The following is a 14548-nucleotide window of genomic DNA, read 5'->3' as shown; positions in this document are numbered from 1 at the left end:
CAACTCAAAAAAAATGTTGGTAGTTTAACACTGAAGACAGTAACTTTTTCACTGGCAAATGCAATGTTCTTTTGCAAACTAAACAAATGAAATCTAGCAAGAATCCTATAAAAATGAAAATATTAGCTACTTACTACAAACAAAGACAGAATTTCAAAAGAACCAGAACTGAGCGCAATAATGGCCTGCATAACCACAACCAGTTCATGTTGTGAAGAGGTAATGACAAAATAGTATCATGAAATACAGTAATATTTTCATTTTGAACTGAGAATTATCAGCTTACATTTCACTGGCACAAAACCTTTCTTAATGAAGCAAAATGTTTAAAGCAGGTTGCGGAAACTAAATCCTCTTTCATCTGCACGCTGGAGCACATTTTGTAATGTTTCCTTCCCTGTGCTCCTCACTCAAGATTTATAGAAGTTCTATTTTATCTTAATGCTTGTGTTTATCCACCATTATTATCTACTCTTGTATGTGAATTCCTAAAATGAAGTTATAATTACAATACCTTCTCAATGCTCTTGCGGAGTGTATTGATGTTTCGAACCCACCAGCCTACTCCCATGGCTTTCAGCTCAGACCACTGAGGATCTCCTTTCTGCATGGCAGGAATCATATTCAGCAACTCTTCCTCAGCTTCAGAATGAAAGGCCCAGGCAAAATGGCATGTAGACAAGCCTATAAAATACAATAACAGTTTCCATGTCCAATGGCAATACTGCCACAAATTTGAACACGTCAAGCATAATCATATATTAAAGATTTGCAAAAGTACTAGACTGGATACCTCACTGCATGACTGTGAACAGCTTATAAGCAACAAATACTATGACTAAATGATCTATATACAGAAGAAAAATACCTTCTTTCCCAAGTATATTTAAGAGTTCTGATTTGGATATGAATTAAAAACTACTTAACATATATATTCATAGACAGAGAAATGAAAGTCAACCCCTTGCTCCATTGCCTCTTATAAATCAAATACATGCACAATTTCCTATTCGTATCCCTTCAGTCTGCCTTTTATCCTGCCCACAGGACCAAGACAGTCCTGGTTAAGATTATCAATGACATCCTTTGTGATTCCAACTTTGGTGCATGATCCCTCTTTGTCCTCTTCAACTTCCCTGTGGTGTTCAACATAGTCAACCACTCCATCCTCCTCTACTTTTCTATGTGACTCTCCTCTACATAAATATCTTTGCTTGGTTCCACTTCCACCTGTCCCAACACAGCTGCACAGCTCCAAGAGTGGCTTCCCCTTCTGCCCCTGCATGCAGAGTCATCCCTGGAGTACCCCAAAGTTTCATCCTTGATCCTTCCTTTTATCATTTACATGTTGCCCCTCAGAGATGTTATCCATAGGCACTGGCTCAGTTTCCACATACATTATAAGGACTCCCACTACTCGACTCTAGGACCACTTGTGCTGTTAGACTGTTTATCCAACGTCAATTCACAGTTGAACCATAATCTCCTCCAACTGCACATTGGAAAAACTGAAGCAAGCTTATTCAGCTCTTGCCCCAACTCTATTTCCCTCCCTGGTTTTTGGTCATCTCTAATCCTTCTGTTGCTGATCACTATCTTTTTCTCCTCTCTGAAGCACCTTGGGACACTTACTAAATTCAAGTTACTGTAATTTAGACAACAATTTACTAATTGCTCCAATGACTTCTGGACAATTTATGTTAAAACAGGTGATTTTGTAGTGTTTTTCATACTTAATGGTATCTTAGAAAATCACAATATTTCCACAAAGATTAGTCTGTTCCATTTGGGAATATAAATGGCTCAGTGGATGAATACACTGCTCAGTGCGCTGTTAAGAATAGAAGATCCTAGGTTGATCCTTAGTTTATTCTGAGTTAGCAGTATTCAGCTATGGAACAACCAGGGTGCTACAATGGGCCTCAGAACCTCTGGGTTAGGAAAGGGGACACTCCTAATAGCTATCCAGTCATCCATGCTGGTAAGTGAACATTTCGGCAATGGTCAAGAACATGGTTAGGATTTGCCTAGACAGACTAGATGCAGGGAGGATGTTCCCGATAGCTGGGGAGTCCAGAACCAGGGGTCACAGTCTCAGGATACGGGGTATGCCATTTAAAGCCAAGATGAGGAGAAATTTCTTCACCCAGAGGGTGGTGAACCTGTGGAATTCTCTACCACAGAAGGCAGTGGAGGCCAAGTCATTAGATGTATTCAAGAAGGAGATAGATATATTTCTTAATGCTAAAGGGATCAAGGGATATGGGGAAAAAGCGGGAACAGGGTACTGAGTTAGATGATCAGCCATGATCATTGTGAATGGCGGAGCAGGCCCAAAGGGCCGAATGGCCTACTCTTGCTCCTATTTTCTATGTTTCTATGATGCCTTCATTATTTAGGCACATGCATAAAAAAGAGCCAGTTGGGTAAGATACTGGAGGACTTTTACTGTATACAAAGCAATCCTCAAGCACAAGTTAGCACCTTCAGGAAAGGCAGTCAATTGTACAGAAAAAAAAATGAATTAAGCATTTTTGTTATTAAACCACTGCTGATGGATGCACTTTTGTTTTCCATTATTGCCATTTGTGAACAAATTAATGGTTTAAAGTTAAGCACAGCACAAGCCTAGAATTTAACAAAATATTTTTACCACAGACCTGGCACCATGACAGTTTAAAAAACAAGGGACTCGATTTTCAAATTAAAAACGGGTGGGTTGGGGGTGGGGGGCATTGAAAATTGACACCATTTCAGGCCCGCCCCAACCCACCCATTTCCGGTTCTCACCAGGACGGGACGAGCGACCAACCCGCTCCCAGGAGGTGGGTCAGGCCTTAAAACCTTTCAAGGGGACTTCAGGCCTCCATTTTTCACTAATTCCCGATTTCAACCCTGGTGAGCTGGGATTCCCGGGCCTTCTATTTGACACCGTGAAAGGAGGCGAGAAGGCCCAAGACTAACAGGCGGGTGCCTAGAAAGGCACAGCTTGTGGGCCCGGAGAAGCAGGAGTGCTTCCCCCAGGTCCAACAAGCTTACCTGCACCGACCCCCCAATGATTGTGGACCCCCGATACGCGGTCGTAGACCCCCAACTCCTGATCCCCCCACTCCGATCCTCCCACCCCCAACCCCGATCCTCCCCCCACTCTGATCCTCCGACCCTCCCCTTCAACGATTGCGGACCCCCGATCCCGACACCCCCCCACCCCCAGTGACTGACCCCCGATCCCATCCCCCATGACTCGTGACCCCCGTGCACACATATGTCCCTTGCCTACCCATGCAAACAAAGATTTACCTGTAGACTTATCTGAAGACGTCCTCTCCCTGGCTGGTCTCCTGTCCGACTGAGACCAGCCTGTCAATCAGCCGGTCAGTCGGACGGGAAACCAACAAAAAAAAGACGTCCTTATGTTAAAATCGTAAGGACGTCCAGGAAACCCGTACAAATGGGTTTCCCGACCTCAATTTGACCCCCCGCCCCCTGCCTGGCTCCGTTTTAAAATCACCCCCAAGATCTTGCTGTTATCAACTGTTTTTCAAGATTAATTTTGGAGCAGGAGTAGGCCATTAGACCCTTCGAGCCTGCTCTGCCATTCAATATTATCATGGCTGATCCTCTATCTCAATACCATATTCCTGCTCTCTCCCCGTACTCCTTAATGCCTTTTGCGTCTAGAAATCTATCTAGCTCCTTCTTAAATATATCTAGTGACTTGGCCTCCACAGCCTTCTGTGGTAGGGAATTCCACAGGTTCACCATCCTCTGAGTGAAGAAATTTCTCCTCATCTCAATCCTAAATGTCCTACCCCGTATCCTGAGACTGTGACCCCTTGTTCTGGACCCCCCAGCCAGGGGAAACATCCTCCCTGCATCCAGTCTGTCTAGCCCTGTCAGAATTTTATATGTTTCAATGAGATCCCCTCTCATTCTTCTAAACTCGAGTGAATACAGGCTGAGTCGACCCAATCTCTCCTCATACGACAGTCCTGCCATCCCAGGAATCAGTCTGGTGAACTTTCGCTGCACTCTCTCTATGGAAAGTATATCCTTTCTTAGGTAAGGAGACCAGAACTGCACACAATACTCCAGGTGTGGTCTCACCAAAGCCCTGTGTAACTGCAGTAAGACATCCTTGCTCCTGTACTCAAATCCTCAAAAACAATCAGAACGTAAAAGTATTTTATTTTAGACAAAACACTTTCAATCATTGTATTCATATTTTTTCACTTTGTAGCTTCCCAACTGCAGCAGCTTCTTCCTTCCATTGGACAACAGGATGATCTGGGGCATGTTGCTATCACCATAGCTTCTCAGTTGAAAAGAAGTGGTTCACTCTGTTTTTTTCCTCTTTGTGCAGTGCTCTACACACAGCGTGATTAAGAACTTGCTAAGTTGGGACAATTACATTTCAGTAATGCTGACTGCATACAAAGGGTGGACACAAAATGGACATGGAGCAGGATGGAAAAAAGAGGGTGAGGAGGGGCTGAAAGAACAAAGACAAGAGTCTTCAAGGAGGTTTTTGAAGGCAAGGAGGGTGACGGAGGCAGAGATGGTGAGGGAGTTCCAGAGGGCAGGGGGAGGCTGGCTGAAGGAGTAGCCGCTAACTGTAACAGGAATTGTGATGTAGGCTGGAAGACCAGACAGTGCACACAGGAGCATGGGGTTGGATGAGATCACAGAGGTCGGGAGGCCAAGAAGGGAACATGACAGAACTCATTACTAGTTTAATAAAATAGCTTTTAACTCAGTCTTAATTATACTTATTATGGGAGTTATTCAAATAGGTAGAATAAAGCTCACCATTAAATTATCCAATGGTACCATGCCCAAACCACATACCTTGATGTAAGAGTTGAAGTCTATAGACCGGAGGTAGGGATGTCAGGAGACATGTATGCAAACGCATGGCAAGCAAATAACGCAAACCGCATTCATCCAAAGTCTCGCCTCCTACAAAAAAAATCAAAAGAAATCAAGAAACATTCAATCAGATTTTACTTGAGCTGTCAATAGGACAAATTAACAGATACTTACACTGAGGTTACACTTTGCTTATTACTACATTAGCTTTCATTTCAAATACTGCTTGCATCAGATATAATAAATATTTGTTTTAAAATGGTGCCATGGTGCCTACAATGAATGTGCTTTTTAAAGTTCAAATATTGATTTTTTTTTGTGAAACAAATGCGATTGTACAGGTGCTTAATGTTACTTCAATTTCATCCATGTTAACATTTGTATTATTTAGAGGTAATTCTGTTTCTCACATGAGCTGAAGTCTACAGAGGGTAGAAGATGGGAGGGCCGGCCAAGACAGCATAGGAATAGTTGAGGCTGGAGGTAACAAAAGCAGTTTCAGCAGCAGATGGGCTAACGCAGGGTTGAGATGGGCGATATTATGGAGGTGGAAGTAGGTGGTCTTGGTGATGGAGATATAGGCCCCAATAATTATGGGGAGACAGGGTGTGGGAAAGCGTGGTAGCGCAGGGAAAACCCAGCCAGACTGGGGATGCGGAGGTCCTGCTGAATTTAATGACAGGACCTCATAATTCTTTTCTTCCGTTTCCTGCTCGGCAACCTGCCAAATTGATAGGCTGGCTGGCTGTTGGACGGGAAAACCAATGGGAACCCTTGGGGACAGTCTCCAAAACTTGGGAGGGGGGAGGGAGCGAGAGATCGGGGCTGGGGGGAAGGAGGAGAGGCCATCACAGGAGGGAGGGGACGAGAGATTTGGGGGGGGGGGGGGGGGGAAGGTCGCCAATCGTGACAGAGAGGCTGCAATCAGCAGGCGGGCGCCTCCTTTTTACTACCGGATTTCCCAAGCCCTGGGAAACTCGTGCAGCAACTGTTAAATTTAAATCAGGCTCCCAATTGCACTGTGGGAGCCTGATTTAAATATGTTAATGAAGTTTCCCGCCTCTCAACTGCGGGACACTCGCACGACAAGAAATCCACCACCGTAAAAACGGTAACAGGCGCATAAGCGGCGGGTTGGGGACGCGTTCCCCATTTAATAATTTTAATCCACCCCGCTCCTGGCCCACTCTCGCCCATCATGGGGTTGGGGTGTTAATATCGAGGTCATAGGGGGTCGGAAGTTCAGCTTAGGTTCAAATAGGATGCTGAGGTTACGAACAGTCTGGTTCAGTCTCAGATAGCAGCCGGTGGGATGGAATTGGTGGCTAAGGAACGGAAGACCGTTGTGGCCGGGACCAAAGACAAAGACAATGGCTTCGGTCTTCCCAATATTTAATTGGAGGAAATTTCTGCTCATCAGACAAGCAACATGACAAATTAGATACAGTGGGGGGATTGAGAGAGGCTATGGTGAGGTAGAGCCTGGTGTCGTCAGCTTACATGTGGAATCAGACATTGGGGATAATTTTAGACCCCCTACCCCCCATCCCACGACCGGCGGGACAGGTTCAGCGGGGGGTTAAATTGTTAAAAATGTGAAAGCCGACCCCAACCTGCTCCAAGCGCGCCCACATCTGGTTTAACTGCAGCTGGTTGGAGGGACGGCCGAGTAACTTGCTCTCGAGAGGCAGGACCGTAATTATAATATTTAAATGAAGCTCCAGTCCTCAGATTTTGGCAGCCATTTGAATTTAACGGCTGCAGGCTGGGTTTTTCAGGGCTCGGGAAACCCGGCAGTTGAAGGGAGGTGAGAACTGCCGGATCCAGCAGGTTAATGCTTTTCCAGCACTGTTTGTGAGCCAGGAAGAGCAGGAGTGCTTCTCTCCGGCCCCTCAAGCACATCTTCTGCTACAATCTCCCCCTCCCCCTGCTTGGCTGACCCCCCTTCTCTGATCTCTATTTCTCCCCAGCGATCTCTCTCCCCACCCCCCTGCCCCACCGCAATCTCTTCCCTCCCCCCCACCACCCGACAAAGTTATTTTATACATACCAGAATAGTTCTTGTCCCTATTTTCATTAACTTCTGCGCTTGTGGTGGCCACAGTATCAGCCAAAGCTACAAGGAACATCTGCTCTAGTCGTGTAAGTCCGGGCAAACTTGAGAGCATCAGGTGACTGGAAAGCACACGGGCATGTTCTGGCCCAAAGTACGTTGGTCCATACTGGGAAAGATTTATGACTTTAGATCTAGATTCCTTCTTTTCAATTACAAAGTCAACAAAGTCATCTGTGGTTACACTTGTAGTCTGAAACAAATCAGCATATTGATCCTCCTTTTTCTTTTTACTTTGAGTTCGTGAACCTTTGTCTATTTTAGCAGTCTCTTCAGCAATTTTATAGGATGCATCCTGATCTGCAGACAGCAGTGCGTAAAGTGGCAGTGGTGGAATTGAGTCTATTTCAGTATAATCACGAGTACCTTCTCTTCCAGCTATAATTGTATCTTTCCCTGTACTTCCACTTACACTGATGGTTCGAGAAAGATGACGTCTAGGCCCTCCTCCCTCTCCTGGGTCTATATCCCTAAAAACTGCAACTTCTCCAGCAATACATTTAACCAAATGTGAAAGAATTGCCTTGGCTCTACGCACCTTGCCCAAATCCATAAGCTCCAATAGTTGAGTGGGGTGATATTGAGGAAGAGTAGGTGAAAGAATGTGAGCAGCTTCAAACAATCCACCATCTTGAACCATTCCTGGGACCCCAAATACATCATCTACACCAGTTGTTCCATCAGCAACACTGTGCCGCTTTGAAAGTATTTTAGTCTCGAATGTGGAGGCATCAGCTAAATCTTCAAAAGATGACAAGCTTCCACTTTCAGTATCATTTAATGGTTTTGTAGAATGCTTCCACTGTGCATAGACATGCATTTCACAGTCCATCCCAATTACCAAGATGCCATCTCTCACCCAGGACAGAGAAACTGGAAGTGAAGGTGTTCCATCCACTGAAGACATCAAATCCACACATCTTAGCAATACCCATTTTGACCTGGTTCCTTGTTTAATGCTTCCCCCTAGTGGCAAAGTAATAACAGCCATTCCATCTTTGCTGCTGGCTTGTTCAGTTACAATCCCCGACAGTCTTCCATACATAAGAATTTTGGAACCGACTCCCACTGTAAGAACATGAGAGCCATCTTCTTTTGATACCCAGTCCAGATGCACTAAATGTTTTATGTTAGATGTCATGTGGTGGCCTTTAAGATAAAGGTCTGCTTTATTATACACAAATAAATTGCTGTCTACGCTAACCCTAGAATCCAGGACACCGCCAACCTTTCCTAAATCATCTAAATGAATTGTCTGCTCCAACACCCACTCTGATCCTCCAGTAGATTCACACTCAAATATGGAGACATGCATCGAGAACTCTTTTGATGTAATGCCATTAGGCTGTACAGGCTGTTTGTACGCTACAGCCAAACGTCCCGTGTATGAACAGCTCACAGCCACTGGTCGTCCAGCAACACTCACTGCACTGTTACTGTGTTCTCCTTCCTCATTCATCAAAGGCCAGGTTTCCCACTGATAAGTACGTACTTCCTCTAAGTTTTCAGAGTTTGAATGTTTATCTACAGTACATCGCCAGAATCTCACTTTACCATCAGAGCATGATGTCACTATTAGGTAAGGTGCAAGACAGACTGGGTAAATTGAAGATGAACTCAAGTGACCTAAAAAAAAGAAAAACTATATTATAACAGTGAGACATTCTAGGTTAAATTTGAAAAAAATAATCTATCCCTGATCTGAACCGAGTACGTTTATCTCAGACAGGGTGGTTAGGGGGTGTTACCATTGGCCTCAGTGTCCCCTAGTTAAGAAGATGTGGGGGCATGAGAGCGAGAACAGCTAGAGTTCCTGTCCTGAACACTATCTGGTAAACCTTGCTGGAAGGCTCAGATGTGTGACTCTCAATTTTACCTATGTGTAACAACTGACATTAATATGGCTGGGTTTACAAAAGGTCAATGAAACAATTTTATACATATCAAAAGTTTTGTGTACCTACATGTTGTAAGAATATAGATATGTTTTTACATTTTTTTTAAAAGACAGAACAGCTGATGTGGAAATCAAAATTGGTTTGACCTGTATGCTAGCAGTACTTATCTTTTGATCACAAGGACACCCCAGAACAAAAGCCAGAGTTCGGGAAGACCAAAGTTAGGAAGCAAGGGTTAACTGAGATAAAAATGTAGCAGGATATTGACCAGGACATGAAGCCTCTACTATTTTATGTTTGATGACCTAAGGGTAATAAAACATCCAACAAAGTTAACCTCGGCAAGAATTAAACAATGGAGGCTTGTTTTTAAAATGGTATGAAAGAGATACAAAGCTTCTCTCAGTAGGAACTTTGGCTACTTTCAAGAAGAGCCATCATGAATGGCTTTGGGTAGGCAATCGCTCACAATTCCCGGAAAGTTCTTTATACCTAGGTTTGTAGACATAGGACTGCGTGTATTACTCTCTATGTAGTTTTAAGATGAATGTTTTGAAACAATAACAAATGCAGCTAATTGTCAGACATATTACCATCTCTAGCTTTTCGAATCTGTTATTAAAAAGGATAAAGGAATTATCCCAAAACATGTATTCTGTCAAATAGCACTTCCATACTTCCTCCTGTCATGTTGATTTCCATTATGCTTTACTGTCACAATTAAACTTACCTATTCATTGTACTTAAGCTTTGATTGAGGGTCCAAGCTTGGTCTCCAAGGTTGGTGGCATTGTGGCTTACTTACCCACTGAGCCCTCCCAGTTGTATCTCCAAAATAGGTAATGCTGTTGTTCCCCACACCACCACTACCACCCACCTTGGACATACTACAATTTGGCTTGCTGTCTGCTCCCTCTTCACTGTCTCCTCCCACATGCTTAATGGATCTATCAACACCTGACCCAACCTCAAGCCCCTGCCATAACCAACCCAGTCTCCACCCGCATCAATCCCACTCAACCCGGCTTCAAGCTTTGAAGCCCCCACCTCCTGTAGTGCTAAAAGCTGCGTCCATGGCTGGGAACATGGCTTATAACACCACTGGGAAGGATGAAGTGACCTTGAAGTCATGTTGGACATGCATGCAGACTTATGGTTTATTGGGTGGAAAAAAAGACTTTTTCTGTACATTAAATACCAGAAACAATTACCTGCAGAAGGAGTTGCTCGGATTACTTCCACTCCCTCAGGTAGGTTTAACTGCTGACTGTAGACTAATTCAGAGCTAAGTATCAGCTTGCTAGCAGTCTGAAGATTAGCAACTGACGCAGAGCGTGGAAGAGGACTCAGAACAGAAATGTTTGGAGATAGGCCAAAGCTCTTTTCCTCTGGTACAGATAACTGATTATCTGATGTACTCACTTCTGTGATATTAGTTTTGTTGAGAGGAGAAAGAAAAGATATGAAAATTAAAAATTGCAACTTTGAATTATTTTTTCTGACAATCAAAGATGATCGCTCAACAACCCAATATCAGTAGGGGTAAATGCACCACTGTCCGATACAAAGTCATACAGACCAAGATGTCTCAGGCTCAATTGTGAGACTGTGCTGAGTGATCTAATCTCAGCCAGGGCAGTGCTTGGGACACAACATCTGCCCTCAGCATCCCCTAGTCAATGGGGTGGGTGGAGAAGGGAAATATTAACTAGGATTCCCACTCCTGATTGCTATCCAATCACCTTTGCTGGAAAGTGCATTTGTGTGACATCAGGTGAGGACAGGATTATGTTGCCTTCAATTCCTCCCAGGGTAATGCCTCCCTGGTGACATTTACTATCTGTGCTTGCTCCTAAAGAACAGTCACTTGAGCAATTTACTTTAAACTGCTGCCAGGGGAACTGTACCCATACAATGTCATCAAGAAAGGATGAAAAATAACAGGAAATTGGCAGACAACTATAAGAAGAGTTTATATAAAAAGATACTTGTAAAAGAAAGTGTCATTGGCTTGCAGCATCTTCAAGGAAGTTCATGTAAGTTTATTTTACAATTATATGCGTATGTAATGTTCCTTGATGTATCGAAACCCATTTTTTCAACCTTCTATTGAAGAGGTTTAGAAACATACAAAAATGTGCATTGCACATTAAACTGAAGCCAGGTAGTGAGATATAAACTTTATATATATTCTCTCAAATTCAATCATAATTCAATGTTTCAAGCAAGATAGTATCATATTAAAAGATACTGGTAAGATGATCAGAGGGCTCCATATCTGTAATTTATGATTTGAACGGCATAATCTTATGCACAAAGTGAATTTATCATATTCAGATAGAACAATAAGATTTCAAGGTCCCTTAGCCCATTTGACTTCATCCTTCCAGAATACCAATCCTACTCTCTTACCATTTCAGCATGTAGATATTTCTTAAAGAGTCATATCCTAGCCTCAACCACAATTGTTGGACCATATTTTTTGTATAGAAATACTTCTTGACCACTGAATCTGTGACCTCTTTTCCTTTTAGGATCACATGAAAACTTTTGCTATTTGATTGTAGTTATGTAACATAAACCTGCTAGTAATAATTTCATATATATTTTGTTCTTAAATAAAGGATTCAGTAAGTCAACTTTTGTACTGTATTTGCAAATACCTACCCACACGAGGCTGCACAGATTTCAAATGAAGATGCCACATGTGAAGAACAGATTGCCTCTTTTCTCTTTCTATCACCACAAGATAGAACTTTTCAGAGAATGACGGTGCACGATATCCTTAAATGACAGAAGTTTAAATAACTCAAAAAGCAACCAAATTGCCACTGTAATCAAAGAAAGTATTACAGTAGCTGGTAATCACCTAGCATAAATGTAGAAGACTGAAAGCAAAAGAAAGAATTTTCATTTACATAGTGCTATATCGTGCCATCAAAGTGTTTCTGAAGTGTAGTCATTATTGTTATATAGGTAAACATGGCAGCCAATTGTGTACAGCAAGATCCCACAAACAGCAGATAAGCTGAATGTCCAGTTAATATGTTTTTTTTTAATGGCGCACTGTTGGGCAACTCTCTGCTCTACTTTAAATAGTGCCACAGGATCTTTTATGTCCACTTAACAGGCATGCTTTTAACATCTCATCCAAAAACCAGCACCTCCAACAAAACAGTGCTCTCTCAGTACAGCATTGATATGTCAGTTTAGATTATATGCTTAAATCCTGGAATGGAGCTTGAAACCATTGCCTTCAGAGGTAAGAGTGCTACCAACTGAGCCAAACTGATACTAACAGTAGCATGCAATTATAAGGAGTATATGTATGGATTTAATCAAAGTGCACCATGTTAAAATTGCTTATAATTGATTTTGCATACCTTGTGCAGGTTGAGTAAAAGAAAATTCTTGCTCCTTATTCATTTCTTCTTTCTGTGGTTTATATCCCAAAATAAAATCTTCTTGAAACACATGAAGTAGTTGTGTGTTTGAGCCACACTGAAACAGGAATATAGTAAGAAGCGGTGTTAGTCACACTCATGCACAATGAATAACCCAGAAGTATTCCAATCAGGTAGTCCAAAAACTATTACTGCAATATGCATTTTAATTGCTTTGTGTCATCACTCCACAAAAACCAAAACAATCATACAATTATCAATATGAATGATGAAAAATTAGGTAGTGTTTCGTTTGTTATCAGCTTACTCAATCTACATTCATCTCCTTATCACGGAAGTAGAAGATAAACAAAGTTGCTCGATTAATAAGGGACTGCATTGTAAAAGAATGCTCAGAACATATATACCTGGTTATTTACCCCCACTTTTAGCACAACAAAATATTTAATGCTTTAATTAACACTTACACAACTGTACTTATTTAATGACTGAAAAATTACTCTATGTTAGCAGATAATTACTGAGCAGTACTTTGTTTTATACTACAACTTGTATTTTGCACTAAGAAACCTCACACTGTTCAGATATAGTACAGTACAATTAAGTATGTTCTATACAATTTGCTATACATTATATATAGTGAATCAAATTGCTTTGTGTGGTTTACTGTAAGTGTTCATCTTCATCTCTACTGTCAGAGTCATCTGGTGGTGTTTAGTAATGATCTAAACTAAAAGCATCTCTAAAAGCGTCTTTGCTGATGCCTATCTTGAGACAGATGTAACTCCAGCCACTGAAATCTAGGAATTCATCGGTTCATTGAGTTCTCTCAATTCTGTTTGAATTGTTATTCCAGGAACAGTAGAGATTCTCTTGGCGACTATAGTGATTTTTATATGGTTCGCACAGATTGTTCTCATCATATTTCAATCATTCCACAAGAATAAATTTCTTGTTTGAGGCTAATATGCCCTAAAATTTCACCTTTGTCAATCAACTCAATGCAATACAGCCTGAGCCTCCTTAATTTAGTATTATATGTCCTATTATGAGGAAAGTTTTTGGAAGATATCAAAACATCTACCATGGGAGGGAAAGTCCCTTAGAATGAGAACCATTGCTATTCAATAGGCAAGCTATCAAAAGGAAAACCCACCAGATAAGGATGAAGAACTTGTTCCATCAGCTGACAGAGAACATTCTCTCTGTGCAGGGGTGAGATCGGTGGAAGAATGTCCAACAACTGCATTTTTTGAAGCTAATTATATGATTATCAAAATTGCAATCATGTATTCCCTCTAAATCTTTTAATGTACCCTTGCAATCAGTAGAAATATGCACACAAAATGTGCTCCCAAGAAAACAGAGACAAATGCTGGGCTCGATTTTAGCGTCGGGTTTCCTGCGGGTTTCCAGCGGGGGGGCCCCGAAAATCCCGATATCCAGTCACGTGACCGGATCACGCCGAGATCCCGGCCACTTCCGGGTGCCGCGCTGACGTGCGGGGCTGCGTGCGCAGGCCCCGCTGGTGGGAATCCCACAGGCAATTAAAGCCAGCGGGGTTCCACTTGAGTGTACTTACCTTGCTTGTTGAGGTCATTAAATGAGCTGAAGCAGCTGTCAAAACAGGAAGTGTGGGATTTTAGCTTCAAGGCAGTGAGTTTCACACACTGGGGGAAACAGTCTCCCTTCAACCGGTCGTGTTCCAGCCAGCAGCCTGTGGCAGCTGCCAAGGTGCACTCCACAGCGGGTGGGAGAGCCCTCACCCACGCAGGAGGCCACCGTGTCACGTAGGGCAACCCCTGCCCTCCACCACCCCCCGCCAAGCCAGAGGACAGACCGACGTGAAACCGCAGCCCCAGTGCGAGGAACCACCTACCTACCCTGCACAACCCCTCAGACCAACACCTGCCAGATGGGTGGTGCGTTGACATCCTCGGAGGACGAGCAGCATGACCAGCCCCAGCAGCCTCGCAGTCCACGCCGTCCGCCTCGGAGACGTGGAGCCCCCCAACACGGTGCTGTGGCACACCCACCTGTACAGCAGGAGGGAGGGCTACCACAGAGAGAGACGCGTCGCAGAGGGCACTACCCTCGCCACAGGGTCCACAGACCGAGGCGCACCTCTCCGAGCAGCAGTGCACACGGAGGCGCAGATTCACTCGACATGTAGTCGTGGAGATCTGCAGGCTCTTTCATGCCGAGCTGCTCCTGGCTGGCCCCAGCACCATCTGCTTACCTGTCGCTGCCAAAGTCACCACTGC

At 43.3% G+C, this 14548-nt stretch overlaps 1 protein-coding gene across 1 annotated transcript in view; it reads right to left on the bottom strand.

The window, feature by feature from the left end:
- dmxl2 (Dmx-like 2) overlaps window positions 1–14548 on the bottom strand; it is a 112449-nt gene that overhangs the window by 46594 nt on the left and 51307 nt on the right. The window contains exons 15-20 of the mRNA XM_067971439.1: window positions 12264–12381; window positions 11548–11664; window positions 10092–10304; window positions 6920–8608; window positions 4849–4959; window positions 515–684 (exon numbers count right to left, since the gene is read on the bottom strand). Coding sequence (XP_067827540.1) covers window positions 515–684; window positions 4849–4959; window positions 6920–8608; window positions 10092–10304; window positions 11548–11664; window positions 12264–12381 — 2418 coding nt within the window. The remainder of the gene's footprint in view (window positions 1–514; window positions 685–4848; window positions 4960–6919; window positions 8609–10091; window positions 10305–11547; window positions 11665–12263; window positions 12382–14548) is intronic.

This window comes from Heptranchias perlo, chromosome 34 (assembly GCF_035084215.1).
Source record: "Heptranchias perlo isolate sHepPer1 chromosome 34, sHepPer1.hap1, whole genome shotgun sequence".
Taxonomy (NCBI): domain Eukaryota; kingdom Metazoa; phylum Chordata; class Chondrichthyes; order Hexanchiformes; family Hexanchidae; genus Heptranchias; species Heptranchias perlo.
Note: the sequence above shows the minus strand (reverse complement) of the source record. Positions and strands in the feature narration are given on the sequence as shown.